The 13,691-nt window shown below is 40.7% G+C and overlaps 1 protein-coding gene across 2 annotated transcripts in view; it reads left to right on the top strand.

The window, feature by feature from the left end:
* WDR70 (WD repeat domain 70) overlaps nt 1-13,691 on the top strand; it is a 221,509-nt gene that overhangs the window by 30,895 nt on the left and 176,923 nt on the right. For both annotated transcript variants that reach the window (XM_028527092.2, XM_036020201.1), the window contains exon 6: nt 10,570-10,629. In XM_028527092.2, coding sequence (XP_028382893.1) covers nt 10,570-10,629 — 60 coding nt within the window. The remainder of the gene's footprint in view (nt 1-10,569; nt 10,630-13,691) is intronic.

Raw genomic sequence — 13,691 nt, 5'->3', positions numbered from 1 at the left:
GGTGGCCTGACAGGCGCCTCGCACGTAGGAAAGGCTTAAGAAATGTTTGTGTAGGAAAGGCTTAAGAAATGTTTGTTGAATGAATTAGCCATCCTTGGCTGTGGTCTTCATTGCTTGTCCTCCTGAACTTTTTACTGAGTCAGGTTAGCCTCTGATCTAGTCACAGTTACCTTTAGAGAGTCAGGATTTAGCATTTACCCCCACGTTTCCAGGCCACAGTTTCCTTGTCAAAAGGCCGTCTGCTTCATAGCTCCTGTTGCCACTGGGGCTTTTGTGTCCTCTCAGATAGCTGCCAGGAACAGTCTGTAGCATGGGTCCTTCCTGCAGCTGAGCACCGGCCTTTATTTTGTTCAACGTTTTGTGTAGCTGCAATGTGGATGACACTGCTGGTTTGGGCTGTTTTCTTTGTTTGCAGTGATTAGTGTGTAGTGGGGAAGTTGGGCTAGTTTATGCAGACGACACAAAGCGTGATTTAAGTGCAGTGAGGAAGGCAGGAGGGTATGTTTTATCTGACTGTTGGATTGTAATTTCCTCAATTATAAGTAAACTGTCAATATGGTATCTATACATAGATCTATCTAAATGTAGATCTGGAGATTCAGATATGTATGTAGTGAGTTGCAAATCCAGCAGATGTGAACTTTCATTACATCTATGGAAATGAATGTTAAGGGTGTCTTGCACTCCACCCAGAGCCATCTCTGCACCCAAAACCATTGCCAAAGGAGGGTCTAGTTTCGAGTTAGTGAGTTCTTTGTTTATTATTTTCAATTATATTGTACTGTTTTTGCTATTACAGTTGTCCCAATTTCCCCCCCTTTGCCCCCCTCCACCCAGCACCCCCCACTCCCTCAGGCACGCCAGGGCGATCCGCACTGTCGTCCAGGTCCACAGGTCCTGCGTGTGTGTTCTTTGGCTGCTCCCTTCGCCTTCTTTCTGCCGGTCTCCACCTCCCGCTTCCGCTCGGACAGCTGTCAGTCTGCTCCATGCTTTCATGCTCTGACTCTGTTTTGCTCCTTTGTTTTTTGTGCATTAGATTCCACTACAAGGAAGATCACATGGTATTTGTCTTTCACTGGAGTTATTTCTTAATTGAAAAGGAGAAAATGGGCAAGGGTGACAAATGATTTGAATAGCATAGGATTAAGAGCCTGTGAGAAAATTGATGAAGACCTTGAATATTTTTTGCAAAACATCCCTGTTAATATTCCTGCTAAAGTCAGTCTATAAAGTCTGTGATGCCATGTTAAACTGTTACAAGTTTTAGTTGGAAGAATTACTGCATACTTCCCACAATATAATACCTGACTCATTCTTTGTGGATTCTAAGACTTAGTGTATTCTGAGATTTGATGTGGTTATGACCTAAATTTTGTTGAAGTTTAAATAAACTTGCACTAATAAATGTAAAATTTATTCCGAGGTATTTAAAAAATACTTATTTTAGTTTTTCCCATATATTTGAGGTATTTTAATCAAATCTTTTCTAATGCCCCCTCTTATATGAAAATTTGGGTTTCCTTTTCAATTGACTACTTTTCTTGTAATTATGAGAAAATGTTATGTTCTCCTTGTATCCTTTATTAGTTCTTATAGCCATAGGCTTTATCTCCTGGATTCACAGAAACCTTGTCCATCTCTCAAAAAAAGTCCCTTGGTACGTTTACTTCTTTCTCAAAACCTTTTTCCTTTACCCAAGGATATTTACTATCATTAGTACCTCCTTTATCCAGGGATGTTTACTGTCATTAGTGTTTACTATCATTAGTACTAGTATGTTTTTTTAAGTGCACGCTGATATGACAGCTGTCACAGTACAATCTAAGAAAATTGTTTTGAATGAAGTTAAAGACAACTAAGCACTATTAGAGCCATCTTATGGGAAAAAACCGAATGAACTCTTGGGCCAACCCAGTACTTGCTATAAAGTAGTGAGATCTCTCTACTCTTTTTTACCTACCCTCCCCATCATTACTATTGGGCTGGTCCAAAAGTTCGTTTGGTTTTAAAGTAATAATAAAATACACAGTTTTCATTTTCACCAATAACTTTATTATACAATGTATTCACCATTCTTGTCCCACTACCTTCTGCCATCTTTCGGGCAACTTCATAATTCCATCTTCCCAAAACTTTTTATCTTTTTGAGCAAGGAACTGTTCCAGGAGCCTTTTGCAGTCTTCCAGAGAATTGACATTCTTTTTTCCCTTTAAGAGAATTTTATAAAGACTGAAATAAACGGAAACCCAAAGGTGCCACGTCTGGTGAATATACGGATGAGTCAGAACTTCCCAGCTAAACTGTGTGCCTGGTCACCACAGAAACACGCGGTCTTGTGTTATCCTGGTGGAAGATTGTGTTTTCTGTTGACTAATTCTGGATGCTTTTGGGGAATGCTGCTTTCAGATGGTCTAATTGGCAGCTGTACTTGTTGGAATTAATCACTTGGTTTTCCGGAAGGAGCTCATAAAAGAGGACTCCCTTCCAACCCCACCATATACACAGCATCCTTTTCTGTGGATGAAGACTGGCCTGTGGTGTGGTTGGTGGTTGTTCATTGTGTTTGCCCCACTGTCTCTTCCATTCCACGTAGTTGTAAAGTATCCACTTTTCATCACCCATCACAGTTTGGTTTAAAAATGGAATGTCTTTCTTACGTTTCAGTGGAGAATCGCATGTGGAGATGAGGTCAAGAAGGTTTGTTTTTTTTCTCTCAATTTATGTGGAACCCAAATATCAAAGCGATTAATATAACCAAGATGGGGTGAATGATTTTTAGTGCTCGATTTGGATATTTTGAGCTATCTCCCACATGGTATAGCATTGATTGTTCTCATGTCTCGATTTGATCGCTATCAACTTCGACTGGCCTACCTGACTGTGGAGCATCATCCAGCAAGACATCTCCAGCATGAAACTTTGCAGACCACTTTTTACTTGTTCAATCCGTCACAGCACCTTCTCCGTACACTGCACAAACCAGTTTTTTGTGTGTTCCTGTTACATTTTTACCTTTCTTAAAATAATAAAGCATAATATGACAAAAATGTTGCTTATTTTCTTCCATCTTCAGTATTAAAATGGCTACACAAAAATTTTACCAATTTTGATTTTTTAAAAAATTTATGCTTGCCCTGGCTGGCATAGCTCAGTGGATTGAGTGCAGGCTGCGAACCAAAGCATCGCAAGTTCGATTCCTAGTCAGGGCACATGCCTGGGTTGCAGGCCACGGCCCCCAGCAACTGCACATTGATGTTTCTCTCTCTCTCTCTTTCTCCCTCCCTTCCCTCTCTAAAAATAAATAAATAAAATCTTTAAAAAATTTATGCTGATATGAAAGCTGTCACAATACAATCTAACAAGATTGTTTCTAATGAAGTTAAAGACACCTAAGCACTACTAGAGTCATCTTATGGAAAGAACAGAATGAACTCTTTGGCCAACCAAATACTTTCTATAAAGTGATGAAATCTTTCTACTCTTTTTTTCCCCTTCTTTGCTCACTACACTGAGTTTTTCCCCCTCCACACTTTATGTTTTTGATCTTAGGTTTAGAGGTTTGAATTATTCACACTTCATAATTCTATTAATAGTATTGTAATTGGCTCTTCCAAAGTCTTTCATGTGTTACTTATCTATGTGGAATCTTCTCCTTTTATCTTTTGCTTTTATTTTTTCTTTTCTTTCCAGTTTTTTTTTTGTGTCTTCCAATATATCCCTCACTTCTTGGCTCTGTTTCACCCATGTTTAATTTTATCTTAAACCCTTCTTTAAAAAAAAGCTGAATTAAGTGTAATTAAAATTTTTTCCTATTTCTCAATCTCAGTTTAATATGTTAAAATTTTACTTAGGGTTGTTTTATTGACTGGCTTTATTTTCTTCTGCCTTTCCAGCCAGAAAGTATTCCTAAGAACAAGGGTTATGTAATTAGTTTTTGTACTCCTTTAAATGTTAAAGAAGACAGAAGACAGCAAAGGCACATCAGTTGTCCAGTTTAGTAAGGATAAACAACGCACTTGAAGAATATATGCACCTCTGTGTTCATTGCAGCATTAGTTACAATAGCCAAGATCTGGAAACAGCCCAAGTGCCCATCAGTAGATGGATGGATAAAACAGCTGTGGTACATTTACACAATGAAATACTACCTGGCTATAAAAAAGAAGGAAATCTTACCATTTGTGACAGCATGGATAGACCTAGAGATTATCCTGCTACGTGAAATAAGCCCGTCAGAGAAAAACAACCGAATGGTCTCACTTATGCATGGCATGTAGTGAACAAAATAAAACTGATGAACAAAATAGGAATAGAGGCATGGATACATGGAACAGACTGACAGGTGTCTTGAGTTTCTCAGTCCTCATACAAGTATGAAAAGTTATTCAACAATGTACTCTTAAGTCGTGTTACTGAGAAATATTCTCCAAGGTTGCAGCTTGCTCTGTGCAAGGCGATTCAGAGGCGGTTTGGGAAGAGCTACTCATGGAAGGATTGAAATCAGCTGTGAGAATGAGATAGGAAATTGTCTTTTCTTTCCGCAATATTTTAGACATGTAACTTGACATTTGTGGAGAAAGATGTTAAACATTTGATAAATGGTTTATTTTGAGCTTACCTAAAGTTTAGCAGGCCATTCTTTTTTAGTTTTGGTAAAATATGCATAACATAAAATTTACAATCTTAACCATTGAAAATGTACACTTCAGTAGTGTTACATTGCTGTGCAACTGATTTCTGAAACTTTTTCATTGTGTGAAGCAGAAACTATATGAGTTCAACAATATCCCCCAATTTCCCTCTTTCCTTAGTCCTGGCAACTGCTATTCTTTCTGTCTCCATGAATTTGACTACTGTAAATACCTCCTATAAGTGGAATCATACAGTATTTGCCCTCCTGTTACTGGCTGATTTCACTTACCATGATATCCTCCAGGTTCATTTGTATCGGAGCATGTATAAGAGTTTCCTTCCTTTTTAAGACTGAATAATATTCCCTTGCACTTCCGGTTTCCCCATTTATCCTCGATGGACTCTGGGGTTGCTTCCATCCTTTGGCTGTCGTGACTAATGCTGCTCTGAATGCGGTGGGTGTACGAACATTTCTCCAGGGTCCAGCTTTCAATTCTTTTGGGTATACAGGGTCTGTCCAGGAGATACCCAGCCATGTAATATGAAAAACAGAGACATTTACTGAAGAAGATACAAGATAAAAGAAACATTGCATCTAGGACAATGATGCCTCAGTCCCCTTCAAAGTAGGCACCTTGGGACCTCACACAGTCCTCCCTATTGCCATCAGCTGCCCCATCGTATTTTCCTGAATGTCATTGAAGGTCTGAAATCTTTTCCCTTTCAAAGGTAATGTTAGTTTTGGGAAAAGCCAGAAGTCGCAGGGTAACTAATCTGGGCTGTAGTGGGGCTGAGTCACCTGGATGATTTGATGTTTTGCCAGAAAACTCTGCATAAGATGTGATGCATGAGTGGGTACACTGTTGTGATGAAGCTGCCAGTCACCACTTGCCCATAGCTGCAGCCTTCTGAACCATCCAAATAATTTCTGTGGAGGAATGTTCAAGCTTAACACATAATTTAATGCAGATTTCTTGCTCTCCTCTCTCAATCATTTTGAACACAACATCCACACAGTACACGTGCTCACTCAGTGGTGTCTACCACCCCCACTGACCGGTACAGTGAAGTCATCATTGTTTGCACATGCACAATCCAGTTCACTCTCCTTGCTGCCAGGTTGTATTGATGCTGTGCAAACTGTTCTTGATACATTGACAATGGCTGCAGTTTTTCCAGACAGACCTCGTATATTCAGAAGTGGAAATGCTGGATCATGTAGCAATTCTGTTTTTAACTTTTTGAGGAACCACCATACTTTTCCATGGCAGCTGTACCGTTTCCTTCCGGCAGTGCGTAAGGGTTCCATTTTCTATACACTGCTGCCAACACTTCTTTTTTCTACTGTATTCTTTCTTTTAAAAAATAATAGCCATCCTTATTGGGTGTGAAGTGGTATCTCATTGTGGTTTATCTTTGCATTTATTTCCCTAGTGATTAGTGATGTTGATGGCCTTTTCGTATACTTGTTGGCCATCTGTATATCTTTGGAGAAATATCTAGTCAAGTCCTTCCTCAGTTTTTGAATTGGGTTGTTTAGGTTTTTGCTGTTGAGTTGTAGGAGTTCTAGATGGTGTCAGATGCATGGCTTGCAAATGTTCTCCTGTTCTGTAGGTCGCCTTTCCACTGTGTTGATTGTGTCTTTGATGCACCAGCGCCTTGCCGATTTTTTGAAAACTCACATCGAATTACATGGCTCACAACTTAAATTTTAGATTCTTGACGTTGTATAAAATCTGGCTTCTAACTGACTCTGTGGATCTGTATCTGCATATACACACTGGGTGGGGCATACGTAAGTTTACAGTTGTGAGTACACAGAACAGTTTATTCTTATAATGTTTATTAATTATTGGATTATTTTTCATATGAACAACTGCAAACCTACTTTTGCCCCAAATGTAAATAAATAATATACATGTTATGTATTATACATATACGTATACACATTGTACACATACATGTACATCGAACACATGACACCCTTTCCCTTTTTCCTGCCCAGGAATTTAAACTGTAGCCATGCAAAACTATTTGCAGTTCAGAAAGTGTCAAGATTCGTCTTATTCTCTTCTAGATGTCTTCCACATTCACCCAGAGAGCCTTTATTTTTCCAAAGGCACCTCAAACGTTTCTTACGAAACCTTTTGCAATCGCACCGAGCTTCGCTGGGCAGAGTGGGAGTGCACACTGAACCTGTGTGCCCTTCTCTCGCGGCACCTGAAACACTCCAGTTTGCCTGTGTGGCTCGCGGTCTGTTGCTGCCTTAGCGCACTGACAGTCTTCTGTGAACAGCCTTTGTTGTTGGTCATTTTATCTTCAATGTAACTGTAGTTCCTGGTATGTGGTATGAAATGAAATACTTAGTAAGTGTTTGTTAAGGGAGTGTATGAATAGTGAGTGAATGAATAAGTGAACTAATGTGAAGCCAACCTCATTGGATCTCCAGAGTGACCCAAGAATAGACTCTGCTTCTGGCTGCATTGGAAACCATTTCCCAAACAGTTTCTAGGAGGAAGGAGCTCTCATCTTGCAGCTCCTGGCCGGTGGTCCCCCTTCCCTCTAGCCCCCAGCCACTTTGTGGCAGATCTGTGTTACTAAGTAGACTTTTTACTGTGGTTTATAGTACCATACTATATATGGTATGCAGTAAAAAATACATACTGTATATACAGAATTAAATTGCTTTTTTTTCACTTTTTTATTGTTGTTCAAGTACTGGTATTTCCACCCCGCCCCCCCCCCCATAAATTGCTTTTTAAAGTAATGACAACTATACCCCGGAAAGGCTATTTCTGACTCGCAAGCCCTCTGAAAACACTGCAGGGACGTAAGTCGGTGGGATTGCTCACGTTGCTCAGATGTGCCTGCCATCGCCGCTGTCAGTGGGAGTGAACCGAAGAGCCTGGGAAATCCTCCTTCGCTCGGCGCGGAGAACCAAACCAAACAACAACTGGTATCTTTCCCCCTCTCCAGTGGTGCCTGCAGCTCTTGTTATGAATCCTGGTAATAAATGACTCCAGCGAAGCCTTGTAGTTTATGATGTCCCCTGGCAGGAAAACCTTGAAAATATTTCACTGTTATAGCAGATTTTGCCTCAAGCCATATTTCAAAGCGTCATTAGTAAAAGTTCTGGAAAAAGAACAGTCGCCACTGAGTGATACGCTACCAAGAGATGGATTGCTGCTGTTTTAGATGATGTAGTTGTGCCAATTATACGTGCTTTTTATGAGTTATGCCCTACGTGGTTTCCAGTAAAACTTTGATTTTAAATGTAAACAACATTTATTTAAACATTTATTTTACTTCTAATGTAAATACCGAGTTCTGTGTTCTTGTAAGTTTTTTCTTTAAATGTCAGAAGCTGTCTATATATAGGCACACTCTGCATTGAACTCAGTGAAATAATCTTCATCCCTCCTTTCGGTGACTGTTTCTGTTTCCTGACTGAATAAAAAGTAATTAATTATGAAATGAAACACAGACGATAATGGATTCTTCTCTAAGTGAAACATTTGAACTGTTCTCCTGGTTCTTGCAAGAATACTTAGGACTTCTGCATGAGATTTTACTGCTTACAAATATTGTCTATTGCAAATGGAGTAGTGACTTAAATAATTTAATAGAAGGGTAGTCCAGAATTCCCTCGTCCACCTTTTAAGTTATCTTGGAATTTGTGTTGGAATATTGGTACCTCTGAAATAGTGTACCACGGTACACCGTACCATGACCTCCCGGTCTGGAAGTACACTGGACACTCTCCAGCGGTCCCTCGGGTCACTGCGGGAAGGGTTTTTGTTCAGTGTCTCTTGGTTCCTAGTTGCCTTCCTCGCTGATCTGGGCTGGCAGCGGACTTCAGGAACCTCTGAGATGCAAACGGTCGAAAACAAAACTGCCTCTACTTCCCTGTGTTTGCACCTTTAAATCTGCTGTTAGTCGAGGGTATGGCCATTTGGTCTTCAGAGGTTTTCGCTTTTTGGAAATCTTCAGTTATCCCCCGACTCTCACTCACCAGGCTCACCTGATGGGTAGCGCCTGCCCTTCTGTATGGACATAAACACTCATATCTGAAGGTACGTTAAAAGTTACAGTCTAATGTGCTCTACAGTATAAAGTGGACCTTGGGGCACTCATTCATTCTGGAAACCTTTGGTTGTGCCTGCCCCCAACACACAAGGTTTATGGACTAGAGATCCAGAGATGATAGTCAGATGCCTAGTCTTCGAGAAGTGTCCGTTGTGCGTTTTGATTAGGGCGTGGCGGGGAGGGAGACGGGTCGGAAAGGACAGTGCATCGCGGTAAGTCTGTGTTAGAGACCAGGAGAGGTGGCCCGAGCTGGGAGTGTTGGGAAGTGGAGCAGACCACGTCTGGGTGGAGTCTGGGAGGACAGGCAGGAGTCCGCCAGGTGAAGGGGAAGAGAAGCCCGGGTGTGGACCAAGAGGGTGTGACCGGAGAGCTAGGAGGTGAGCGTTAGAATAAACGGTGGCTGTCGTTTACTGAGCTCCGACTTCACACTGAACTCTGAGTTAGGAGCAGGCGCCATTCCCCTCAGCGTGGAAACGAGGAGGAAACCGAGAGTCCTGACTCCCCCGAGCCGGTGGCAGGGTCCGTGAGAGGCATTTAAAAACCCCGTCTCCTCCCACGATGGAGGGAACGGTTGAGTAGTCGTCTCACGCTGTTGGAAGGTCAGGTGTGCAGTTAAGTTCTGAAGTGTCCAGGGGCATTCATAGTGACTTGTTTATTCATTTGAGAAATGGTTGCTGTGAGTCTCTTTAAGTGCCATGGACTGTGCTTGGCCTTAGGAATTACATGACAAGTGCCAAAGTGCAGAGGCAGAAGGGTGGAGGAAAGCAGAGACCCTGAGCGCAAACTCTAGGGCGAAGATGCTTGCTTGCAGAGGAAGACAATGATACAGCTGTAACTGTGCGGGGTGTGTGTGTGTGTGTGTGTGTGTGTGTGTGCACGCGCTTAATATGAGAAGCACTTTAATTGTCACATGCTGAGGAGACAGAGCCATAGTAGGGGAAAGATTTAAGATACACTAGGAAGAACTGGTGATTGATCTGGTTCATCAGAGGTCCTAAAGAATGGGGACAGGGACCAAAGTCTGTTAGATTGCGCGTATTGAATTAGGGAGGTTACAAGACAGTACTAACATGAATTTGTAATGGCCGTGGAATTTTAATACAATTGCCCTGCTCTTGGATAATGGAGACTGGACTAACCAAAACTTTTTATTCAGAGGGTCACTGCGACCTCGTTTGCTTTTTGCCGTCCATCTTCTATCTCTCTCGGTCCTTCTGTCCACTCCCCTGCCCGTCATGGCAGTTGTTACACTGGTCAGAGGCATCAATCGATAGCCCCCCTCAGGCCGCATCCTTCCCAGGAGGGGGTGAGCAGCGGCTCTGTCTAATTCCACTCAGCATCTGGCACAGTCTCCCTGTGATAAATGTTTATTGAATTGTGAATCAGTGGCTCAGTTCCTTACTTACACCATATTGGAACAGCAGACCGTTTTTGTTTTTAAGGTTTTATGGGTTAAAAGGTAATATCTACCCTGTACACATTTTGTTTTCTATTGTAAAGTAAGTACAAACGTACTTTAAGATATGCGCGAGTACCAGTGAAAAGAGGACTTTCAATATTTTGGGCACTGGGAAGGCCTTCTGGTTTCACATGCTCTAGAGAAATTTTTAGGTTTGTCTCATTAGAGATTGAAGATAAATTCATTCCCAGCTCAAAATAACCAATTGTAATCTATCTAGATGTGCAGAAATAAGATATCCTCACCTTTTTAATTTCCTGATTTTTAAAGCTTTGTGTTAAAGCATCAGTGATGCGGTTTTTAAAAACTGTCTTTCCTGTGAATGTGGTATACGTGCTTCCCCCCAGATACGTTACATTGCTCACCAGTGGCGTGGGATTTTCCTTTTTCAGAACCCTGTCCGAAGGATTCCGGACTCGCACGAGATCACGCTGAAGCACGGCACTAAGACGGTGAGTTTAAAAGTGTGGTTCTGTTCTCTGCGTGACGGGGCCCTTCTGGAAAAGTGGGCTGGTACGCTAACATTTGTATTAAGGCTAATTACACAGTCCCCTGATAACACAAATTCTGTAGACATTAAGGAAAGGTTATTTTTCCCTTCAGCCAAAACAGCCATTGGGTTTCCTTTAAAATAGGAACAATTAGTATTGTCATTGTTATTGTTGGCTTTAAAACCTCGTTTTCTTTGCTGTAAGAACATTACAAATGAAAGGAAGAAGTGGAACGCAAGTACAGCTTTCTTTTTTATGGTGTGGGAAAATTTCTCATTATTCTTAGCTGTGTTTCTCTATTAGTAAAAGGCCTGAGTTCATTTTTTAGATGAATGTTAAGATAAGAATTCAATATAATATAGTCACTGTATTATTGCTTTTAGATTAGATTACTTAGATGTATAGATTTTGTATTTATATTTATTGTACTTGAAGATTAATAACACATTTTTGAGATACGAGATGAAATTGTTGTATCTTATTGCTAAACCATTAAAAAGTGGTAGTTGAATGAATGAAATCTGCTTATGAATAAATGAAAGAATAAAGTTGTCTTGCTTCCCTTTACAATTAAGCTGCCTTTTTCTAGTTGTCTGATGTGTAAAGAAGAAAGAAAATATGTTCTATAATGAGTGCAAAAACATCAACCAATAGAAATAGACCTAGAAATGACACAAACAGTAGAATTCTAATAGACAAAATGTTAACAATAACATTCTGCCTAAATGTTTTGCTTTTGAAAATATGATTTATACAAAAATATTTACTTAAAATGTTATTTTAAATGAATATTTTTAAATGCCTGATTTTTAATTTCTACTATGAACAATAAATATTTTTAAATGCCTTATTTTTAATTTCTACCATGATACATGTTGATACATATAGCTCACATAAACAAATGCTGTTTGGGGTCTTCAGTGGACTTTAAGAGGGTAAAATGTCTTGAAACCAAAGTGGCTGAGAACTATTATTGCCTTAAAGAGTTATTTCCATGTAGTTGTTGGTATTATATTTTATTATGTTAGACTTCTGGTATCTGTATTCTGAAATTGCGATACTATTTCACCGATACTAATGTTTTTAGGCGTAAGGACAATAATTGTAGACTGATAGTACTGAAAAGGAACCTTTCCTTTCAGTTCAGTTTTTACAACTGAGAGATTGTTCGTGTGTTTTATATGTTTTATTTAAATATTTCTATTTTTTGAATCAAACTTTATATTTTAATTTGTTTGTTTTATCCTCACCTGAGGACATTTTTTTCATTGCTTTTAGAGAGAGAGGAAGGGTGGGGGGAGAGAGAAGGAGAGAGAGACAGAGACAGAGACAGAGCCAGACATCAGTGTGTAAGAGAAACATTGATCAGGTGCCTTTTCCACCGGGGACCAACCCGGGATCAACTGGGATTTGACCAGGAACCAAACCCGTGATTCTTCAGCCCCGGCTGGTGTGGCTCAGTGGGTCGGAGTGTTGTCCCATAACCAAAAGGCTGTGGGTTCTTTTGCCAAAAGGCACATGCCTAGGTCGTGGGTGTGATCTCTGGTGTGTACCATCCTCAGTTCGGGTGTGTATGGGAGGTGACAGTTAATGCCTCTCTGTCATGTCGATGTCTCTCTCTTCCCCTTCCTCCCTCCCCAAAGGCAAGGAAAAACGTGTCCTTGGAGGAGGATAAAAACACAACAAAACAAAATATAAAAAACCCGTGACCCTTTGGTCTGTAGGATGATGCTCCAACCAGCTGAGCCACACTGACCAGGGAAAATTTTATATTTAAAGAAATATTTAAAGATAATGCAAGTTATTTTACACAATAAAAATCAATTAGTGCTTCTAATTGTACTGTTAGGTTAACTCCTTTTTTTTGGAGTTGTGCCTTTGCCCTGCATGTATTTCAGTTCCCCGGAAATACATCAGCTGTTAGGAAAGGGACTCTCTTGTGTGTTTTTCCCCACTAGTAGTTGTAAAAATACTTACCCAGTCACAGTAAGGAGAGTACTGAAACAGATCCCCATAGTACTTGTCTCTGAGCCCTAACAATGATGTGTGTAAAGCCAGTCTTGTTCCCCGTATACTTTGCCTTTCTAGTAAACTCCACTGCCTGCACCTCCATGCATCGACTCTGTGGGATTCTAGAGAAGTGAATTCCAGACTTGATATCATTTTACCTCTAACTATTTCAGAATGAGTCTCTGAGAGAGGAGGTTACTCCATCTCTCTCCTTCTTCTCTCCCTTCTTTCTCATAACCAGAGCACCTTTATTACATCTAACTTTTTACAGTAATTATTTAATATCATCTAATCCCATGAGTGTGCACATTTCTCCAATTGTCCCGCACCCATTTCTGCATTTCTCCAATTGTCCCGTACCCGTTTCTGCAGTTAGTGTGTTCACATCAGTACCCGAACGATGCCCGGTGCTCTCTCAGCCGAGTCATCATCGTCTGTCACGTCTCTGGATCTGCAGCAGCTCTGCTCTCCCTCTCCCTCCTTGACGTTGAAGAAATGTATCTGTTCGGTGAATGTACTTGCTGTGGTCAGCTGTGTTTTACTGCGTGATAGTCAACCGAACATTTCCAGTGAGCGGGATCACGTAGTGTGGTTCGATGTTACCGGTTTTTGTTTATTACACGAAATAGGAATTGTTGGATACTGGTATAGTTTCAAACACTACTTCTTCACTTTCATTTTTCTAGATTAATGTGAACAGTATATCAACACTGGAAAATTATCTTTAAGAAAGTCAACAGACTATTATTGTTCACAAATGTTTATCTGTGTGTATTAGCGTATCCTCGGTATTATGGGCCAAGATAGCCTCCGTAACTTGTTGGATGCTAGACTTATGTACGTCAGAGTACTGCTGTTTTCTGCTGCTCCAGGTGTAAATTGTATGGTATTCCCCTCTTCACCTAACAAGTGTTTGCTTTGTGATGGGTCGTAGCCTCGTTCCTTTAAACAGCGGAGCTCCCAGCAAACCCGGTCCGGTGGAGACCGTTCTTCCCAAGGAAGCCACTCCCAAC

Source organism: Phyllostomus discolor, chromosome 3 (assembly GCF_004126475.2).
Source record: "Phyllostomus discolor isolate MPI-MPIP mPhyDis1 chromosome 3, mPhyDis1.pri.v3, whole genome shotgun sequence".
Taxonomy (NCBI): Eukaryota; Metazoa; Chordata; class Mammalia; order Chiroptera; family Phyllostomidae; genus Phyllostomus; species Phyllostomus discolor.
This window is presented reverse-complemented; position numbering and strand designations above follow the sequence as displayed.